At 42.2% G+C, this 17,508-nt stretch overlaps 1 protein-coding gene across 1 annotated transcript; it reads left to right on the top strand.

Moving 5' to 3' along the window:
• The first annotated feature begins 9,765 nt into the window (after positions 1 to 9,765).
• Positions 9,766 to 16,235, top strand: LOC115194630 (high mobility group protein B3). The gene is made up of 5 exons (XM_029754480.1): positions 9,766 to 9,856; positions 12,634 to 12,855; positions 13,476 to 13,615; positions 13,834 to 14,008; positions 14,773 to 16,235. Exons 2-5 carry the CDS (start codon positions 12,706 to 12,708, stop codon positions 14,926 to 14,928), a joined length of 621 nt encoding a protein of 206 aa, XP_029610340.1. The 5' UTR covers positions 9,766 to 9,856; positions 12,634 to 12,705; the 3' UTR covers positions 14,929 to 16,235.
• The last annotated feature ends 1,273 nt before the right edge of the window (positions 16,236 to 17,508 follow it).

Raw genomic sequence — 17,508 nt, 5'->3', positions numbered from 1 at the left:
TTGCAAGCATCACCCTGGTTCCTCCAAACACAATGATGGTCATTATGGCCAAACAGTTCTGTTTTTGTTTAATCAGACCAGAGGACATTTCTCCAAAAAGTACGATCTTTGTCCCCATGTGCAGTTGCAAACCATAGTCTGGCATTTTTATGGCGGTTTTGGAGCAGTGGCTTCTTCCATGCTGAGCGGCCTTTGAGGTTATGTCGATATAGGACTCATTTTACTGTGGATGTAAATACTTTTGTACCTGTTTCCTCCAGCATCTTCACAAGGAACTTTGCTGTTGTTCTGGGATTGATTTGCACTTTTCGCACCAAAGTACGTTAATCTCTAGGAGACAGAACGCGTCTCCTTCCTGAGCTGTATGACGGCTGCATGGTCCCATGGTGTTTATACTTGCGTACTATTGTTTGAACAGATGAATGTGATACCTTCATGCGTTTGGAAATTGCTCCCAAGGATGAACCAGACTTGTGGAGGTCTACAATTCTTTTTCTGAGGTCTTGGTGGATTTCTTTCGATTTTCCCATGATAGGGGGGAAAAAGTGCCAAGCAAAGTGGCACTGAGTTTGAAGGTAGACCTTGAAATACCTCCAATTGACTCAAATGATGTCAATTAGCCTATCAGAAGCTTCTAAAGCCATGACATCATTTTCTGGAATTTTCCAAGCTGTTTAAAGGCACAGTCAACTTAGTGTATGTAAACTTCTGACCCACTGGAATTGTGATACAGTGAATTATAAGTGAAATAATCTGTCTGTAAACAATTGTTGGAAAATTACTTGTGTCATGCACAAAGTAGATGTCCTAACCCACTTGCCAAAACTATAGTTTGTTAACAAGAAATTTGTGGAGTGGTTGAAAAACGAGTTTTAATGACTCCAACCTAAGAGTATGTTAACTTCCAACATCAACTGTAGATGTGCTAGAGTAGAATACAATACATTTTACATTTTAGTCAGTTAGCAGACACTCTTATCCAGAGCGACTTACAGTAGTGAATGCATACATTTCATCTCATGCATTTTTTTTGTGTTGTTTTTGTACTAGCCCCCTGTGGGAATCAAACCCACAACCCTGGCGTTGCAAACACCATGCTCTATCAACTGAGCCACACAATAGAATGGGTTAAAATGAACTGTTAAAAGAAAGGGAGAGTAAGAAGGGAGCTGTTCTGACTCACTGTCTGGTTGCATGTTCTCCTTTTCCTGAATGGTCTATTGATAGATCAGTCCTGACAGATATCTGTCTATCCCTGTCTCACAGCTTGATCATATGCCTTAGTCTCCTGTAGAATGGAATAAATATAGGCTACTTTATACATTTCCCAGGGGGAATTAGTTTGATATAGGCTACCATGTATTTGTCGCCTATAAAATCACATAATTAAATCATAACATTGTTACCTCTAAACATAATTAAATCCCTAGACTAAAATCACAACAAAGTCGCTGATGATTCTGCTTGGTCCCTCACATTCATTTGACTAATTGATTAAATTCATTGATTGATAAATTCAATTGATTGATCAATTCCTTCTATCATTTAATCATTCATTACTATCTCTTCTAACATAAAGGTTTCAAACTCACTTCATCAGACATGTGACCATCATTATTTCTCCTGATACAGTATACAGTACCGGTCAAAAGTTTGGACACATCTACTCATTCAAGGGTTTTTCTTTATTTTTACTATTTTCTACATTGTACAATAATAGTGAAGATATCAAAACTATGAAATAACACATATGGAATCATGTAGTAACCAAAACAGTGTAACCAAAAATCGAAATATATTTTATATTTTAGATTCTTCAAAGTAGCCACCTTTTGCCTTGATGACAGCTTTGCACACTCTTGGCATTCTGTCAACCAGAATTCACCTGGAATGCTTTTCCAATAGTCTTGAAGGATTTCACACATATGTTGAGCACTTGTTAGCTGCTTTTCCTTCACTCTGCGGTCCAACTCATCCCAAACCATCTCAATTGGTTTGAGTATGGGTGATTGTGGAGGCCAGGTCATCTGTTGCAGATACCTAGGTGTCTGGTTAGACTGTAAACTCTCCTTTCATACTCACATTAAGCATCTCCAATCCAAAATTAAATCTAGAATCGGCTTCCTATTTCGCAACAGAGCATCCTTCACTCATGCTGCCAAACATACCCATCGTAAAACCGACTATCCTACCGATCCTTGACTTCGGCGATGTCATTTACAAAATAGCCTCCAACACTCTACTCAGCAAATTGGATGCAGTCTATCACAGTGCCATCCGGTTTGTCACCAAAGCCCCATATACTACCCACCACTGCGACCTGTATGCTCTCGTTGGCTGGCCCTCGCTTCATATTCGGCGCCAAACCCACTGGCTCCAGGTCATCTATAAGTCTTTGCTAGGTAAAGCCCTGCCTTATCTCAGCTCACTGGTCACCATAGCAGCACCCACCCATAGCATGCGCTCCAGAAGTTATATTTCACTGGTCACCCCCAAAGCCAATTCCTACTTTGGCCGCCTTTCCTTCCAGTTCTCTGCTGCCAATGACTGGAACGATTGCAAAAATCACTGAAGCTGGAGACTCATATCTCCCTCACTAACTTTAAGCACCAGCTGTCAGAGCAGCTCACAGATCACTGCACCCGTACATAGCCCATCTGTAAATAACCCATCCAACTACCTCATCCCCATACTGTTATTTATTTTATTTCTTTTGCTCCTTTGCACCCCAGTATCTCTACTTGCACATTCATCTTCTGCACATCTATCACGCCAGTGTTTAATTGCTTAATTGTAATTATTTTGCCACTATGGCCTATTTATTGCCTTACCTCCCTTATCTTACCTTATTTGCATACACTGTATATAGACTTTTTTCCCCTATTGTGTTATTGACTATATGTTTGTTTATTCCATGTGTAACTCTGTGTTGTTGTTTGTGTCGCACTGCTTTGCTTTATCTTGGCCAGGTCGCAGTTGTAAATGAGAACTTGTTCTCAACTGGCATACCTGGTTAAATAAAGGTGAAATAAAACATTAAAAAAAAATTAACTCTCCTTCTTGGTCAAATAGCCCTTATACAGCCTGGAGGTGTGTTGGGTCATTGTCCTGTTTAAAAACAAATGATAGTCCCACTAAGCGCAAACCAGATGGGATGGCGTATAGCTGCAGAATGCTGTGGTAGCCATGCTGGTTATTTGTGCCTGGAATTCTAAATAAATCACTGACAGTTTCACCAGCAAAACACCCCCACACCTCCTCCTCCATGCTTCACGGTGGGAACCACACATGTGGAAATCATCCTTTCACCTACTCTGCATCTCACAAAGACACGGCAGTTGGAACCAAAAATCACAAATTTGGACTCATCAGACCAAAGAACAGATTTCCACTGGTCTAATGTCCATTGCTCATGTTTCTTGGCCCAAGCCAGTCTCTTCTTATTATTGGTGTCCTTTAGAAGTGGTTTCTTTGCAGAAGTTTGACCATGAAGGCCTGATTCACGCAGTCTCCTCTGAACAGTTAATGTTGAGATGTGCCTGTTACTTAAACTCTGTGAAGCATTTATTTGGGGTGCAATTTCTGAGGCTGGTAACTCTAATGAACTTATCTTCTGCAGCAGAGGTGACTCTGGGTCTTCCATTCCTGTGGCAGTCCTAATGAGAGCCAGTTTCATCATAGTGCTTGATGGTTTTTGTGACTGCACTTGAAGAAACTGACCATGTCTTAAAGTAATGATGGACTGTCGTTCCTCTTTGCTTATCAGAGCTGTTCTTGCCATTATATGGACTTGGTATTTTACCAAATATTCTGTATACCACCCCTACCTTGTCACAACACAACTGATTGGTTCAAACGCATTAAGAAGGAAAGAAAGTCCACAAATTAACTTTTAACAAGGCAAACCTGTTAATTGAAATGCATTCCGAGTGACTACCTCATGAAGCTGGTTGAGAGAATGCCAAGAGTGTGCAAAGCTGTCATCAAGGCAAAGGGTGGCTACTTTGGAGAATCTCAAATATAAAATATATTTAGATTTTTGTGGTTACGGCATGATTCCATATGTGTTATTTCATATTTTTTATGTTTTCGCTATTATTCTATAATGTAGAAAAAAGTAAAAATAAAGAAAAAAACTTGAATGAGTAGGTGTGTCCATACTTTTGACTGGTACTGTAAGTATTCAGACCCTTTACTATGAGACTTGAAATTGAGCTCAGGTGCATCCTGTTTCCATTGATCATCCTTGAGATGTTTCTGCAACTTGATTGGAGTCCACCTGTGGTAAATTCAATTGATTGGACATGATATGGAAAGGTACACACCTGTCTATACAAGGTCCCACAGTTAACAGTGCATGTCAGAGCAAAAACCAAGCGATGAGGTCAAAGAAATTGTCCGTAGAGCTCCGAGATAGGATTGTGTCGAGGCACAGATCTGTGGAAGGTGTACCAAAATATGTCTGCAGCATTGAAGGTGCAAGAACACAGTGGCCTCCATCATTCTTAAATGGAAGAAGCTTGGATCCACCAAGACTCTTCCTAGAGCTAGGCGCCTGGCCAAACTGAGCAATTGTGGGAGAAGGGCCTTGTTCAGAGAGATGACCAAGAACCCGATGGTCACTCTGACAGAGCTCTAGAATTCCTCTGTGGAGATGGGAGAACCTTCCAGAAGGACAACCATCACCAATCAGGCCTTTATGGTAGAGTTGCCAGATGCAAGCCACTCCTCAGTAAAAGGCACATGACAGCCCACTTTGAGTTTGTCAAAAGACACCTAAAGACTCTCAGACCATGAGAAACTGTAACGCCCTGGCCATAGAGAGGGGTTTTTTGTTCTTTATTTTGGTTAGGCCAGGGTGTTACATTGGGTGGGCGTTCTATGTTCCTTTTTCTATGTTTTGGTATTTCTTTGTTTTGGGCCGTGTGTGGCTCCCAATCAGGCACAGCTGAAGCTCGTTGCTGCTGATTGGGAGTCACACATAAGGAGCATGTTTTTCCTTTGGGTTTTGTGGGTAATTGTTTCTGTTTGAGTATTTTCCTAACAGGACTGTTTGCTGTCGTTTTGTTCATTTTTGTAGTGTTCTCTTGTTTATTTGAATTAAAATTCTAATGATGAGCACATCCTCTGCTGCACCTTGGTTCCCTCTTACAGACAGCCGTTACAGAATTACCCACCAACAACGGACCAAGCAGCAGAGGAAGGAGCAGCACAAGGAGAGGCACCAGGAGAAAAGCTATCTGGAGTCATGGACTTGGGAGGAAATCCTGGATGGGAAAGGACCATGGGCTCAAGCTGGGGATTATCGCCGCCCGCAGTGGGAGATCGAGGCGGCGAGAGCTGAGAGGCGCTGGTACGAGGCAAGGGAGCTCAACGGACACGGGAGGCAGCCCCACAATTTTTTTGGGGGGGGGCACACGGGGAGATTGGCAGAGTCAGGTGGTAGACCTAAGCCAACTCCCCGTGCTTACCGGAAGCAGCGTGGTACTGGTAGGACACCGTGTTATGCTGTGGAGCGCACGGTGTCCCCAGTGCGCGTTCAAAGCCCGGTGCGCTACATACCAGCCCCCCGCAAGTGCCATGCGAGTGCAGGCATCGAGCCAGGGCGGATGGTGCCAGCTCAGCGCGTCTGGTCTCCAGTGTGCCTCCTCGGTCCAGGTTATCCTGCGCCGGCGTTGCGCACTGTGTCTCCAGAGCGCTGGGAGGGTCCAGTTCGCCCAATGCCTGCTCTCCGCCTGTGCCGGGCCAAAGTGGGCTTTCAGCCTGGAGTGTGGGTAAAGAGTGTCCGTACCAGAACTCCATGGCTCCCCCACAGCCTGGTTTATCCTGTGCCTCCTCCTCGGACCAGGCCTCCAGTGGGTCTCCCCATCCTGGTCCATCCTGTGCCACCTCCCAGGACCAGGCCTCCAGTGGGTCTCCCCATCCTGGTCCATCCTGTGCCACCTCCCAGGACCAGGCCTCCAGTGGGTCTCCCCATCCTGGTCCGTCCTGTGCCACCTCCCAGGACTAGGCCTCCAGTGGGTCTCAACTGTCCTGAACTGCCAGAGTGGCCAGGGACGCCCGCCAGCCCGGTGAGTCCTGTGCCTACGCCTAGGGCCAGGCCTCTGTCATGTCTCCCCAGCCTGGTGAATCCTGGGTCAGTGCCGTCAGAACAGCCATCGCCGCCCGCCAGCCGGGCGCAACCATCGCCGCCCGCCAGCCGGGCGCAACCATCGCCGCCCGCCAGCCGGGCGCAGCCATCGCCGCCCGCCAGCCGGGCGCAACCATCGCCGGCCGCCAGCCGGGCGCAACAAGGGTCGCCCGCCAGCCGGGCGCAACCATCGCCGCCCGCCAGCCGGGCGCAACCATCGCCGCCCGCCAGCCGGGCGCAACCATCGCCGCCCGCCAGCCGGGCGCAGCCAGGGTCGCCCGCCAGCCGGGCGCAACCATCGCCGGCCGCCAGCCGGGCGCAACAAGGGTCGCCCGCCAGCCGGGCGCAACCATCGCCGCCCGCCAGCCGGGCGCAGTCAGCGTCGCCCACCAGACCTTCGGCGCGGCCAGGTGCGCCACCTAAGAGGGCGACGTCAAGGGTGGAGCAGAGGCCACGTCCCGCACCTGAGCCGCCGCCGTAAGAAGGCCCACCCGGACCCTCCCCTTCAGAGTCAGGTTTTGCGGCCGGAGTCCGCACCTTTGGGGGGGGGGTACTGTAACGCCCTGGCCATAGAGAGGGGTTTTTTGTTCTTTATTTTGGTTAGGCCAGGGTGTTACATTGGGTGGGCGTTCTATGTTCCTTTTTCTATGTTTTGGTATTTCTTTGTTTTGGGCCGTGTGTGGCTCCCAATCAGGCACAGCTGAAGCTCGTTGCTGCTGATTGGGAGTCACACATAAGGAGCATGTTTTTCCTTTGGGTTTTGTGGGTAATTGTTTCTGTTTGAGTATTTTCCTAACAGGACTGTTTGCTGTCGTTTTGTTCATTTTTGTAGTGTTCTCTTGTTTATTTGAATTAAAATTCTAATGATGAGCACATCCTCTGCTGCACCTTGGTTCCCTCTTACAGACAGCCGTTACAGAAACAAGATTCTGTGGTCTGATGAAACCAAGATTGAACTCTTTGGCCTGAATGCCAAGCGTCACATCTGGAGGAAACCTGGCACCATCCCTACGGTGAAGCATGGTGGTGGCAGCATCATGCTGTGGGGGATGTTTATCAGCTGCACTTTTTTGGTTACTACATGATTCCATGTGTTATTTCATAGTTTTGATGTCTTCACTATTATTCTACTACATTTTGGAAAATTGTACAAATAAAGAAATAGTACAAATAAAGAAAAACCCTGGAATGAGTAGGTGTGTCCAAACTTTTAACTGGTACTGTATATTGGCAACATTTTAAATACGTTTCTATTAACTCCAATGCAATGATTTGGCACAAAATAACAAATGTGTCTTATCAGTTACCTACTACCTATATGTATTTATTTATTCTTCATTAGCATTAACAGGACCAATGAAAATGGAAGTAACATTGTGCCTTTAAAACAAGTAGAAAGAGTCTAGACGTATTCAGGTGAGGTGTAAAAACCCAGGAGGCTACACCCCAATAGACGTCTATACTGAGGATGTTCAGCACAGGCCTCTATACTGAGGATGGTCAGCACAGGCCTCTATACTGAGGATGTTCAGCACTAACAACATGGTGATGGCTCCACATATATACCCAGAGCCCTGCTCTGAGAGGCCATGGGCTGGTTCTGCTGCACTATTGGCACAAGGGAACAAGGGAACAATTGGTCAACATCTTGATAATCATGTCAGTCATCTTGCTGTCAGTTGGCTTCAGAATAACTGGATAAGTGTTTTGTCCTGAAACAAGAAAACATTTATAATAGAAAGATATACATGTTAAAACATATATAAAATATATTAAAAAAGAGAGTCAACTCCAGGCCTTGAGGGCTGTTGTTCTGCTTGGTTTTCATATCATTCCAGGACTTATTAACGATCAATTAATGTAATTGATTGGTTTGATAGTCTGAACACTGGTTGCCATGTTGAAATCAATCTCTGATTAAATGTCAAGGATAAAAATCTACAAACACTGCTGCAGCCTATGAACCCCTCCTTTAAAGGGATAGTCCATTCAAAAGAATGACAATCAACATACACTGTTGAGCTTAAGGACTGGATCTGTTGAGCTTAAGGACTGTTATAGCCTCGCTACTGTTATTTTTCACTGTCTTTTTACTGTTGTTTTATTTATTTACTTACCTATTGTTCACCTAATACCTTTTTAGCACTGTTGGTTAGAGACTGTAAGCATTTCACTGTAAGGTGTCTACACCTGTTGTATTCGGCGCACGTGACAAATAAACTTTGATTTGATTTTATCTGAAATCAACATACACTGTTGAGTTTAAGGACTGGATCTGAAATCAACATACACTGTTGAGGTTAAGGACTGGATCTGAAATCAACACACACTGTTGAGTTTAAGGACTGGATCTGAAATCAACATACACTGTTGAGGTTAAGGACTGGATCTGAAATCAACATACACTGTTGAGGTTAAGGACTGGATCTGAAATCAACACACACTGTTGAGGTTAAGGACTGGATCTGAAATCAACACACACTGTTGAGTTTAAAAACTGGATCTGAAATCAACATACACTGTTGAGTTTAAGGACTGGATCTGAAATCAACATACACTGTTGAGTTTAAGGACTGGATCTGAAATCAACACACACTGTTGAGTTTAAAAACTGGATCTGAAATCAACATACACTGTTGAGGTTAAGGACTGGATCTGAAATCAGCATACACTGTTGAGTTTAAGGACTGGATCTGAAATCAACATACACTGTTGAGGTTAAGGACTGGATCTGAAATCAGCATACACTGTTGAGGTTAAGGACTGGATCTGAAATCAACATACACTGTTGAGGTTAAGGACTGGATCTGAAATCAACACACACTGTTGAGTTTAAGGACTGGATCTGAAATCAACACACTGTTGAGGTTAAGGACTGGATCTGAAATCAACACACACTGTTGAGTTTAAGGACTGGATCTGAAATCAACACACTGTTGAGGTTAAGGACTGGATCTGAAGGACCCCTCCTTTCAAAGGATAGTTCACTCGAAAGTTCTTCTGACCATTTTCTGTTCTGAAGATCTGCAAGTTTCGGTCTCAAATGAATGAGAAATATATATAGGCACCATCTAACTCAAGTTTATTAAATGATTACAACATAGCAATTATCCAACAGTGATTATTGAAATAATTTGTAGGCCTACCAACTCTAATACACTATACATTTTCTCACTACATATAAGGTAGAATACAAAACTGTAGTTAAATTAATTATTTTATTAGGAATATCCATTCCTTATAAGTGCAATGACTTGACAGGTGTCCACAGATCTGTATCTGTAGCCTAGTGTCCTATTTTAACCTTTCACCTGAGAAAGAAAGCTGTTTTCATAACGTCTAAAAACACCTCCAATTGAACCTGTATATGTTAGCATACATACCGTACCCATATGTACTACTGCACACACAGCCAACCTTCCTCACCCAATGAATTTCTCTTCATACTACTCTGAAACTTTTCTCAGCGGCTCTTTTTCAAAGGCGTGGGTATGACAAGGCCTCCTTGTCGACCAATCACCAACGAGAAACCCGTAAAGTGTGTAGAGCAGCGTCCAATCAGCAGTTTGGGAGGCTGTTTTGAACCGACCCGGCCGCTAGCCAATCAGGCCGTTCTCGTATTGAGCTAGCGCGAGGCTGTCTACATATGGATAGAGAAGACAGGAGAAAGGCGAGACTGTAGGATTCCAGAATCCACACTGACTTGACTGCTGCTTGACAATACAGGTACGTTACTTGTTAAAAACAATAATAACATTGTATTATTTTTTACTACCACCATCTGAATAACTTATAATATTTACTTGTGTTAAATGATGTGGTTATTTTAATAATTTGAAGTGAGATTATGTTATTGTTAAGTCTTTCTGTGGTATTTTAGTGCAATTATAGTTTAAATGTGCTTAGATGTTATTCATTTTGCAGACAAATAGTGTTTGATCATTTTTCTCCCCATAATGTGTGATTTATTGTGGTATTGACAGAAATCGGCTGAAAATGGCCTTGATCTATTTTAATATTGTTTACACGGTCATTTATCATAAAGAAAATTAACATGTCACTGTTGTCTCGTGGACTCTGTTTTTTCCTGATTTTTAAAGTAACCAAAAGTTATTAAACTGTAATTTTCTGAGACTTGTATTCCTCACACGCATCGCTGCTGTGTGTAACACTGTGAATATGGCTGGCTATAGCCTGTCTACGAATAACACTGTTCTTCTATTGCGACCCAATTTCGATGTCATCTACATAAATAGTCATACATTTTCAGAATAAACGTTTGTTTTCCGCTGAACTCTTTTATCTCTATTCAACAATGTAAAGAAAATGTGAATGTCATCGTCGAAAAGCTGTTTTTGAGATTTGTTATCGCCCTTAGTCAAATGATTGCTCTCACCATGTAGTAAAATGGCTGGCGATTTAAACCATTGAGGAAAGGCAGCGCTAACGCAGAGAAGGGACGGGGAATTGTTGGAGAAAAACAAATTATCTACGTACGAAAAATACTGCACTTTTTCGTTTTCCATTCGAAATGTTTATCTCTAACTTTCTGCATTAAAGTATTTTTATTTTTCTCTTTTTATTCATTTTCGCAACTTCTCGATTGCAGCAGGATGGCTGGCGCACTGTCTTTGTTACCGAGAGCAATGCACCAAGCGACAGTCAGGGGTATAACTTCAGAAAACAGTGAAATGTCACGAAATACGAAATGACAGTTTTCATATTTTAACCCGAATAAAAAGAACGGTCTTTGTTTTATCTGACTACGTTGTTTTGTTTTTAATTAGCGGTTAAATGTAGACGTTATAGCTGTTGGAACCGGAGGGGGGTGTGTATCGCTTTGTTACATAGTCAACCCCGTAAGCCTTCCCCTCGCTCTACAGAAGCCATTTTATTCAATGGGAGCTCCAGCGAAGAACAGCACTCTCTTCGCCTGTATAGCAGCCACACTACCCAATACTAGGCGCTATGAACTGGGACTGAAAGCTACCGTACGGAGCGGGGAATTAAAAGCCGAAAAAGTAATAACATTTCTGGCAAAGTAAGATTGAAATAGGCAAGAAGGTGGAAAATAAACAGCAGTTTCTCTCATGAGGACGCATTTCACAAAATGGAAGATGAATAATTCGCGTTGATGACCTCTCTATTTTTCTCTGTATGTGTAGTTGAAGCTTCTCCTTCTATCGCGACATAGTAACTAGTCGGAGCGCTCCCTATACTATAGCTTGTATGAAGAAAGTAGAGTTCGCGTCGCGTTGGATGCAATGGAGTAAAGTTTAGAGAGCTAAAAAATATGAAAATAAAAGGCAGAAAATGGCTAATGACAAGAAGATGGGCGGTGGCGAGGGGAGAATATGGTGGGGGCTTTCTTATTTGATTGAGATTTTAATGGGAGGTGTTTTTGTAAAAATGCTCATTTACTTTGTAGATTAGAATTCGATTATTTTCTAAAATTGAATTTATATCTAAGTATCAATTCACATTCCCAATAATTAAATTTCTCAAATAGCCTATTTAAATCTAGATTAGAATTCGATTATTTTCCAAAATTGAATTTATATCTAAGTATCAATTCACATTCCCAAGAATGAAATTTCTCAAATAGCCTAGTTAAATCATTTTAAGTATTTTTGAGAAATGAAAATAAAAACCTTACACTTTGAATAATGTATTGGTATTCCATTGTAATTCCATAGTAAAAACAGACATTACAACAGCACACAGTCTCATAGCCACATTTCCTTAATTCCATATAATTTCCTTAAATACCAATTTTCCTCCATTTTAAGACTCCTTGGCCAATTCCACATCTTCTCCCGAAGTCACACCTACAGAATGCAAACGCATTCCAACCAATTCTTATTCTAGATCTAATTGGAATTCATTCTAATTCTAAAACGGATTCTTATTCTAGAACTCCTTCTAAATTCTAATTCTCTTGTTCCCTTCTATGGTTCCACCACCTACCCTAATAACGATCATTTATTCAACTTTTATAGCACTTTTCATTATATAAAGAATCTCGAAGCTCTTTAAAGCAACACAATTAAAAGACAAGCAATTCAGAAAACAACAACATAATTCATGAGATAGAATGTCATGAGAGGGTTGTAAAGTTCATGGCTTGAGTGGTCTTTGGAGGGAGGAGGCCGAAGCACTGTGTCATCAAGGTGGTTTGCCGTTAATGTGAAGTTGACCATCACCGGTGGTCAATGATGTTAAATTAATCTGTTGGGTGTTGTGTAATCACATTATGTCTGAATTCATTTGTCAATAAAGACCACAGTTAGTCTCCAACATTAATTGTGTTTGACTCTCCATTCACAAATGTCATCAAATATTTATTGAAATATTCATTAAAATGAACATGCCATGGTCAATGTGCTTTGGCACTTGCATTGCATCACCTGATAAAAAAAAATAGTATACAGGTACACTTTCCCAGAAGAAAATCAAACCACAACATTGAATTAACCCATTTTCATCTTCTCCACTCTAACCAGATACTGACCTAATCAACCAATTAACCAATCAACGACTTCCAGACCGCAGCTAGGCCCCGCCCAGTGACCAGGATGGCTAAAGGCACTCCAGGGAAGCCCAAAGGCAAGATGTCCTCCTACGCCTACTTTGTTCAGACCTGCCGCGAGGAGCACAAGAAGAAGACCCCTGAGATACCTGTCAACTTCGCTGAGTTCTCCAAGAAGTGCTCCGGAAGATGGAAGGTGAGGAATGGATGGATAGATACTTTATTGGTCCCTGAAGGACAATTAATAACAATTTGTATTTAGTTATCACGATGAAGTTGATTGATTGATTGATTGATTGGTGACATATAATGTTTTTTCACATCTTATTTCACAGTTATAGAGATGAGATTATGAGGATGATGGGATTGAGATCATTAACTAGCATGCCACGTGTTGTTGCCTGGCCAATACATCACACTACGCAGCCCGCACAAATGGTTATTGGAATAGAGTTCAAGTTAATTTAATTGAGTTTAACCAAAATTAAATTCAATCAATCTTTTGCTCCCAAATCTATTGTTCCCCTAAAGGACAAACCGGGTGGTAGCCTAAAGCTTACAAATCAAGAACGGCAAGTTATTTGTTAACTAAGGAGCGGTTACATGTTCCTTACTGCAGGTGGCGCAACAAGACCACATATCATGCTGACTTCTTATATTAAATGACAATTAGGCGACCTTCAATAGACCTCTCTGTTTGAATCAGTTTTTTTCCCATATTGTACCAAATGAACACTGCCCATGTGTCCATCTGTTCAAAGTCTATTGCTGGGAATGTTTTAAGTGGTGTAAATGTTGTGATTTTTTTCCCCCCAGACGATGTCTGGTAAGGAGAAGGGGAAGTTCGACGACATGGCGAAGCAGGATAAGGTGCGTTACGACAACGAGATGATGCACTTCGCCCCTGGAGGCAAGAAGGGAAGGAAGAAGGACCCCAACGCACCAAAGAGGCCCTCGTATGTACCACACACACAGACTGGCACACACATACATGGATGGAGTCATGCACAGACAGACAGACCAACCGACAGATAAACAGACACACAAATACACACACTCCTTCACTCATGTTTTGGTTTTCAGTAAGTATATCAATACGCACATCAGACATCACGACACACTAAAATGAAGAAAAAAAATCACAATAATAAATCAAATAATAATTTCTCCACAGCTCTGGTTTCTTCATCTTCTGTGCGGACCACCGGCCTAAGATCAAGGCCCAGCACCCCAGCCTGGGCATCGGGGACGTGGCCAAGAAACTGGGGGAGCAATGGAACAACCTGACTGATGCCACCAAACAGCCCTACCTGATCAAGGCCAACAAACTCAAAGACAAATACCAGAAGGTAAACTAAATGTATATTGATTGATGAATTGATTGGTTACATTACACCTTGTATCTGATATCTGCATTGTTTTAGTCACACATTGCACATTTTCTCACACACACACACACACACACACACACACACACACACACACACACACACACACACACACACACACACACACACACACACACACACACACACACACACACACACACACACACACACACACACTTCAACCAGGTACGTTATTAAAAACAACTTTCACTTTAATAATAACAACCAGACAACATCGCTACCAATCAAAACATCTACCAACCAACCAATCAACCAATCAAATGAAATAGAATCCAGTGTGTTTCTGTCACCTGACCCCAAGTGAGACACTAATATCCACCACTGTTGATTAGCAAGTGTAGCCCGGACAACACCCAATGTTGTCCCCGCCAGTCGAATAACACATTTGACTCTCTCCCTCCCTCTCTCTCCCTCCCTCCCTCTCTCTCCCTCCCTCTCTCTCTCTCTCTCTCTCTCCCTCCCTCCCTCCCTCCCTCCCTCCCTCTCTCTCTCTCCCTCCCTCTCTCCCTCCCTCCCTCCCTCCCTCCCTCCCTCCCTCCCTCCCTCCCTCCCTCCCTCCCTCCCTCTCTCTCTCTCCCTCCCTCTCCCTCTCCCTCCCTCCCTCCCTCCCTCCCTCCCTCCCTCCCTCCCTCCCTCTCTCTCTCTCCCTCCCTCCCTCCCTCCCTCTCCCTCCCTCCCTCCCTCCCTCCCTCCCTCTCCCCCAGGACGTTGCTGACTACAAGTCCGGTAAGGGCAAGGTGGTAGTTCCGAGCATGGCGATGGCCCCTAAGCCCATAACGAAGAGTAATATGGATGACGATGATGATGACGACGATGAGGAAGATGAGGAGGAGGATGATGAGGAGGAGGATGACGAGTAGATCGACTGAGTTCTGTTTTGTGTTTTATTATGATGGTGACGATAATGATGATTATTAAGTAATGCGTTTTCCTTTCCAGTTTGAAATGCGATTTGTAGGGTTAAGAAGAAACACAGGTGATCTCTTTTTATGTTCCTAAATGACATTGCTCCGCGCCCTGCCCTCCTTCATTCTACTCCCTCCTTCCAACTCTTTGTTGTTTTGACGTTGTCACTATGTTGATTTTGTGTTAACTGCTTCTGTAAAGTTCTCTTTGTACATTGTCAAGTTAAAATGTTGAGACTGTACGTTACTATGGCAAATGTGATTGAACTCGAAGTATATCCCTAATACCCCCCCCCCCCCCAACAGCTGTGTGTGTGTGTGTGTTTGTGTTACCGTCCCCATCTCACCAGCACTGTCCAGTGTCTTCCTCAAAACCCGCCTAGCAATGTCTCTTTAACAGGCTCTATATCGATTCAACGGAGAAGCATTTAAAACCAGTGGTAGCATTGCAGTATATATAAACACCTTTTTGTTTCTGGGATTCGTCCCAAATTACACCTTATTCCTTATAGAGTGCACTACTTTTGACTAGGGCCTATAAGGAATCCCATGGAGCTCTGGTTAAAAGTAGTGCACTATATAAGGAATAGGGCGCCATCTGGGACTTTGTTTTTAAAAGAATGTGCAAGGTGTTGTGTTACTGTATATGGTTGACTTAGACTTTAGTCCATGTTTTTTTTTGTTTTTTTATGATTATTTTTCTGAGGCCGCCAGATGTAAGGTGATTTCTGATTGCACATATCTAGTAGGGGTGGTGTTGTTGTATCTATGTGGCTGTTTGTGTAGCTGTGTGTTGGTTGTTGCACCAGGAAGTGTTGCCGTGGTGAAACTAACTCCCAGTTCAACAGCCTCCCATGTAAACGAACAGTTAATACTATGGTTCAGGGTCGTTTAGTAACTTCCACTACAGTCACATTTTCACTTAGTCATGCATTGATGTCAATGGGAGACAAAGTGAACATTTGACTTAAGTGAAACTTAAGATTTGCCCCCCATGAAACCGAGGAGGATGGAAACATCCAAACAACAGTATATAATGGAAACTATCATTTCCTTTTTGGCTAAGTGCATTTTTGCTATTAATCGTTCGTTGTTGTAAGATCTCTATTGATGAAAAACAAAAAAACGACACAGAGTGAAAAAGCACGACTATTGAAGATAATAAACCTGTACTTATCTGTATCTAAGATTTTTTCTTTTTTGTATGTTTAGAAAAAGCTATGTTTGGAATTATTATTAAAGTATGACATTTTTACACATGGTGTTATGTATTAATGATTTTCATTTTGCTGCTTGAAAGTCTCTCTCACCGAAACCTTCTCATCTTGCCATGTGAAACCCCCCCAAACACATCATTATTAAACAAGTTGTCTGAATATTCTTATAACTAAAAGTGGATTTGCAATAAAGAGAACATACATTTCTCATTGAACTTTATACTTTACTCCTAGAAGAATGATTTAACTATTTACTCAAAGAAGAATGATTGAACTCTACTTTACTACTAGAAGAATGCTTGAACTCTGTACTCCTAGAATAATGATTGACCTCTGTACTCCTAGAATAATGATTGACCTCTGTACTCCTAGAATAATGATTGACCTCTGTACTCCTAGAATAATGATTGACCTCTGTACTCCTAGAATAATGATTGACCTCTGTACTCCTAGAATAATGATTGACCTCTGTACTCCTAGAAGAATGATTGAACTCTGTACTCCTAGAAGAATGACTGAACTCGGTTCTTTACTCCTAGAAGAATGACTGAACTCTACTTTACTCCAAGAAGAATGATTGAACTCTGTACTCCAAGAAGAATGACTGAACTCGGTTCTTTACTCCTAGAAGAATGACTGAACTCTACTTTACTCCTAGAAGAATGATTGAACACTTTACTCCTAGAAGAATTACTAATCTTTTTGGTAATTTACCCGACTTTAATTCTATTTCATCTCAACATAACATATCTGATTGACACACAACATAATATTCAAACAGTTAATTGCTAATTCATCAATTAAATGTAATTATCACATTTATATTTGGAACTAACCTGATTGTTTCAAACATATTTTATGTTTATGGTGCTGGAGTGCCATGTCTAGGTCCAAAAAGCTCCTTAACAGCTTCTACCACCAAGGCATAAGACTGCTGAACAATTAACTCGCTGTTAATTATCTATGCATAGTCAGTTTACCCCTACCTACATGTACAAATTACCTCGACTAACCTGTACCCCTGCAGATTGACTCGGGACCGGTACCCCCTGTATATAGCATAGTTATTGTTATTTTATTGTGTTACTTTTTATAAAAAAATGTACTTTAGTTTATTTAGTAAATATTTTCTTAACTCTACTCCTTGAACTGCATTGTTGGTTAAGGGCTTGTTAGTAAGCATTTCACGGTTGTATTCGGCGCATCTGACAAATAAAAGCTATACAAAGATTTAAGGGAAAAACCGAAATGATGGCTTAATACAGTCTTATATTTTGTGTCATTTATAAGCATTTATAAATGATCTTCAAGAATCTAG

Source organism: Salmo trutta, chromosome 5, assembly GCF_901001165.1.
Source record: "Salmo trutta chromosome 5, fSalTru1.1, whole genome shotgun sequence".
Taxonomy (NCBI): Eukaryota; Metazoa; Chordata; class Actinopteri; order Salmoniformes; family Salmonidae; genus Salmo; species Salmo trutta.
Note: the sequence above shows the minus strand (reverse complement) of the source record. Positions and strands in the feature narration are given on the sequence as shown.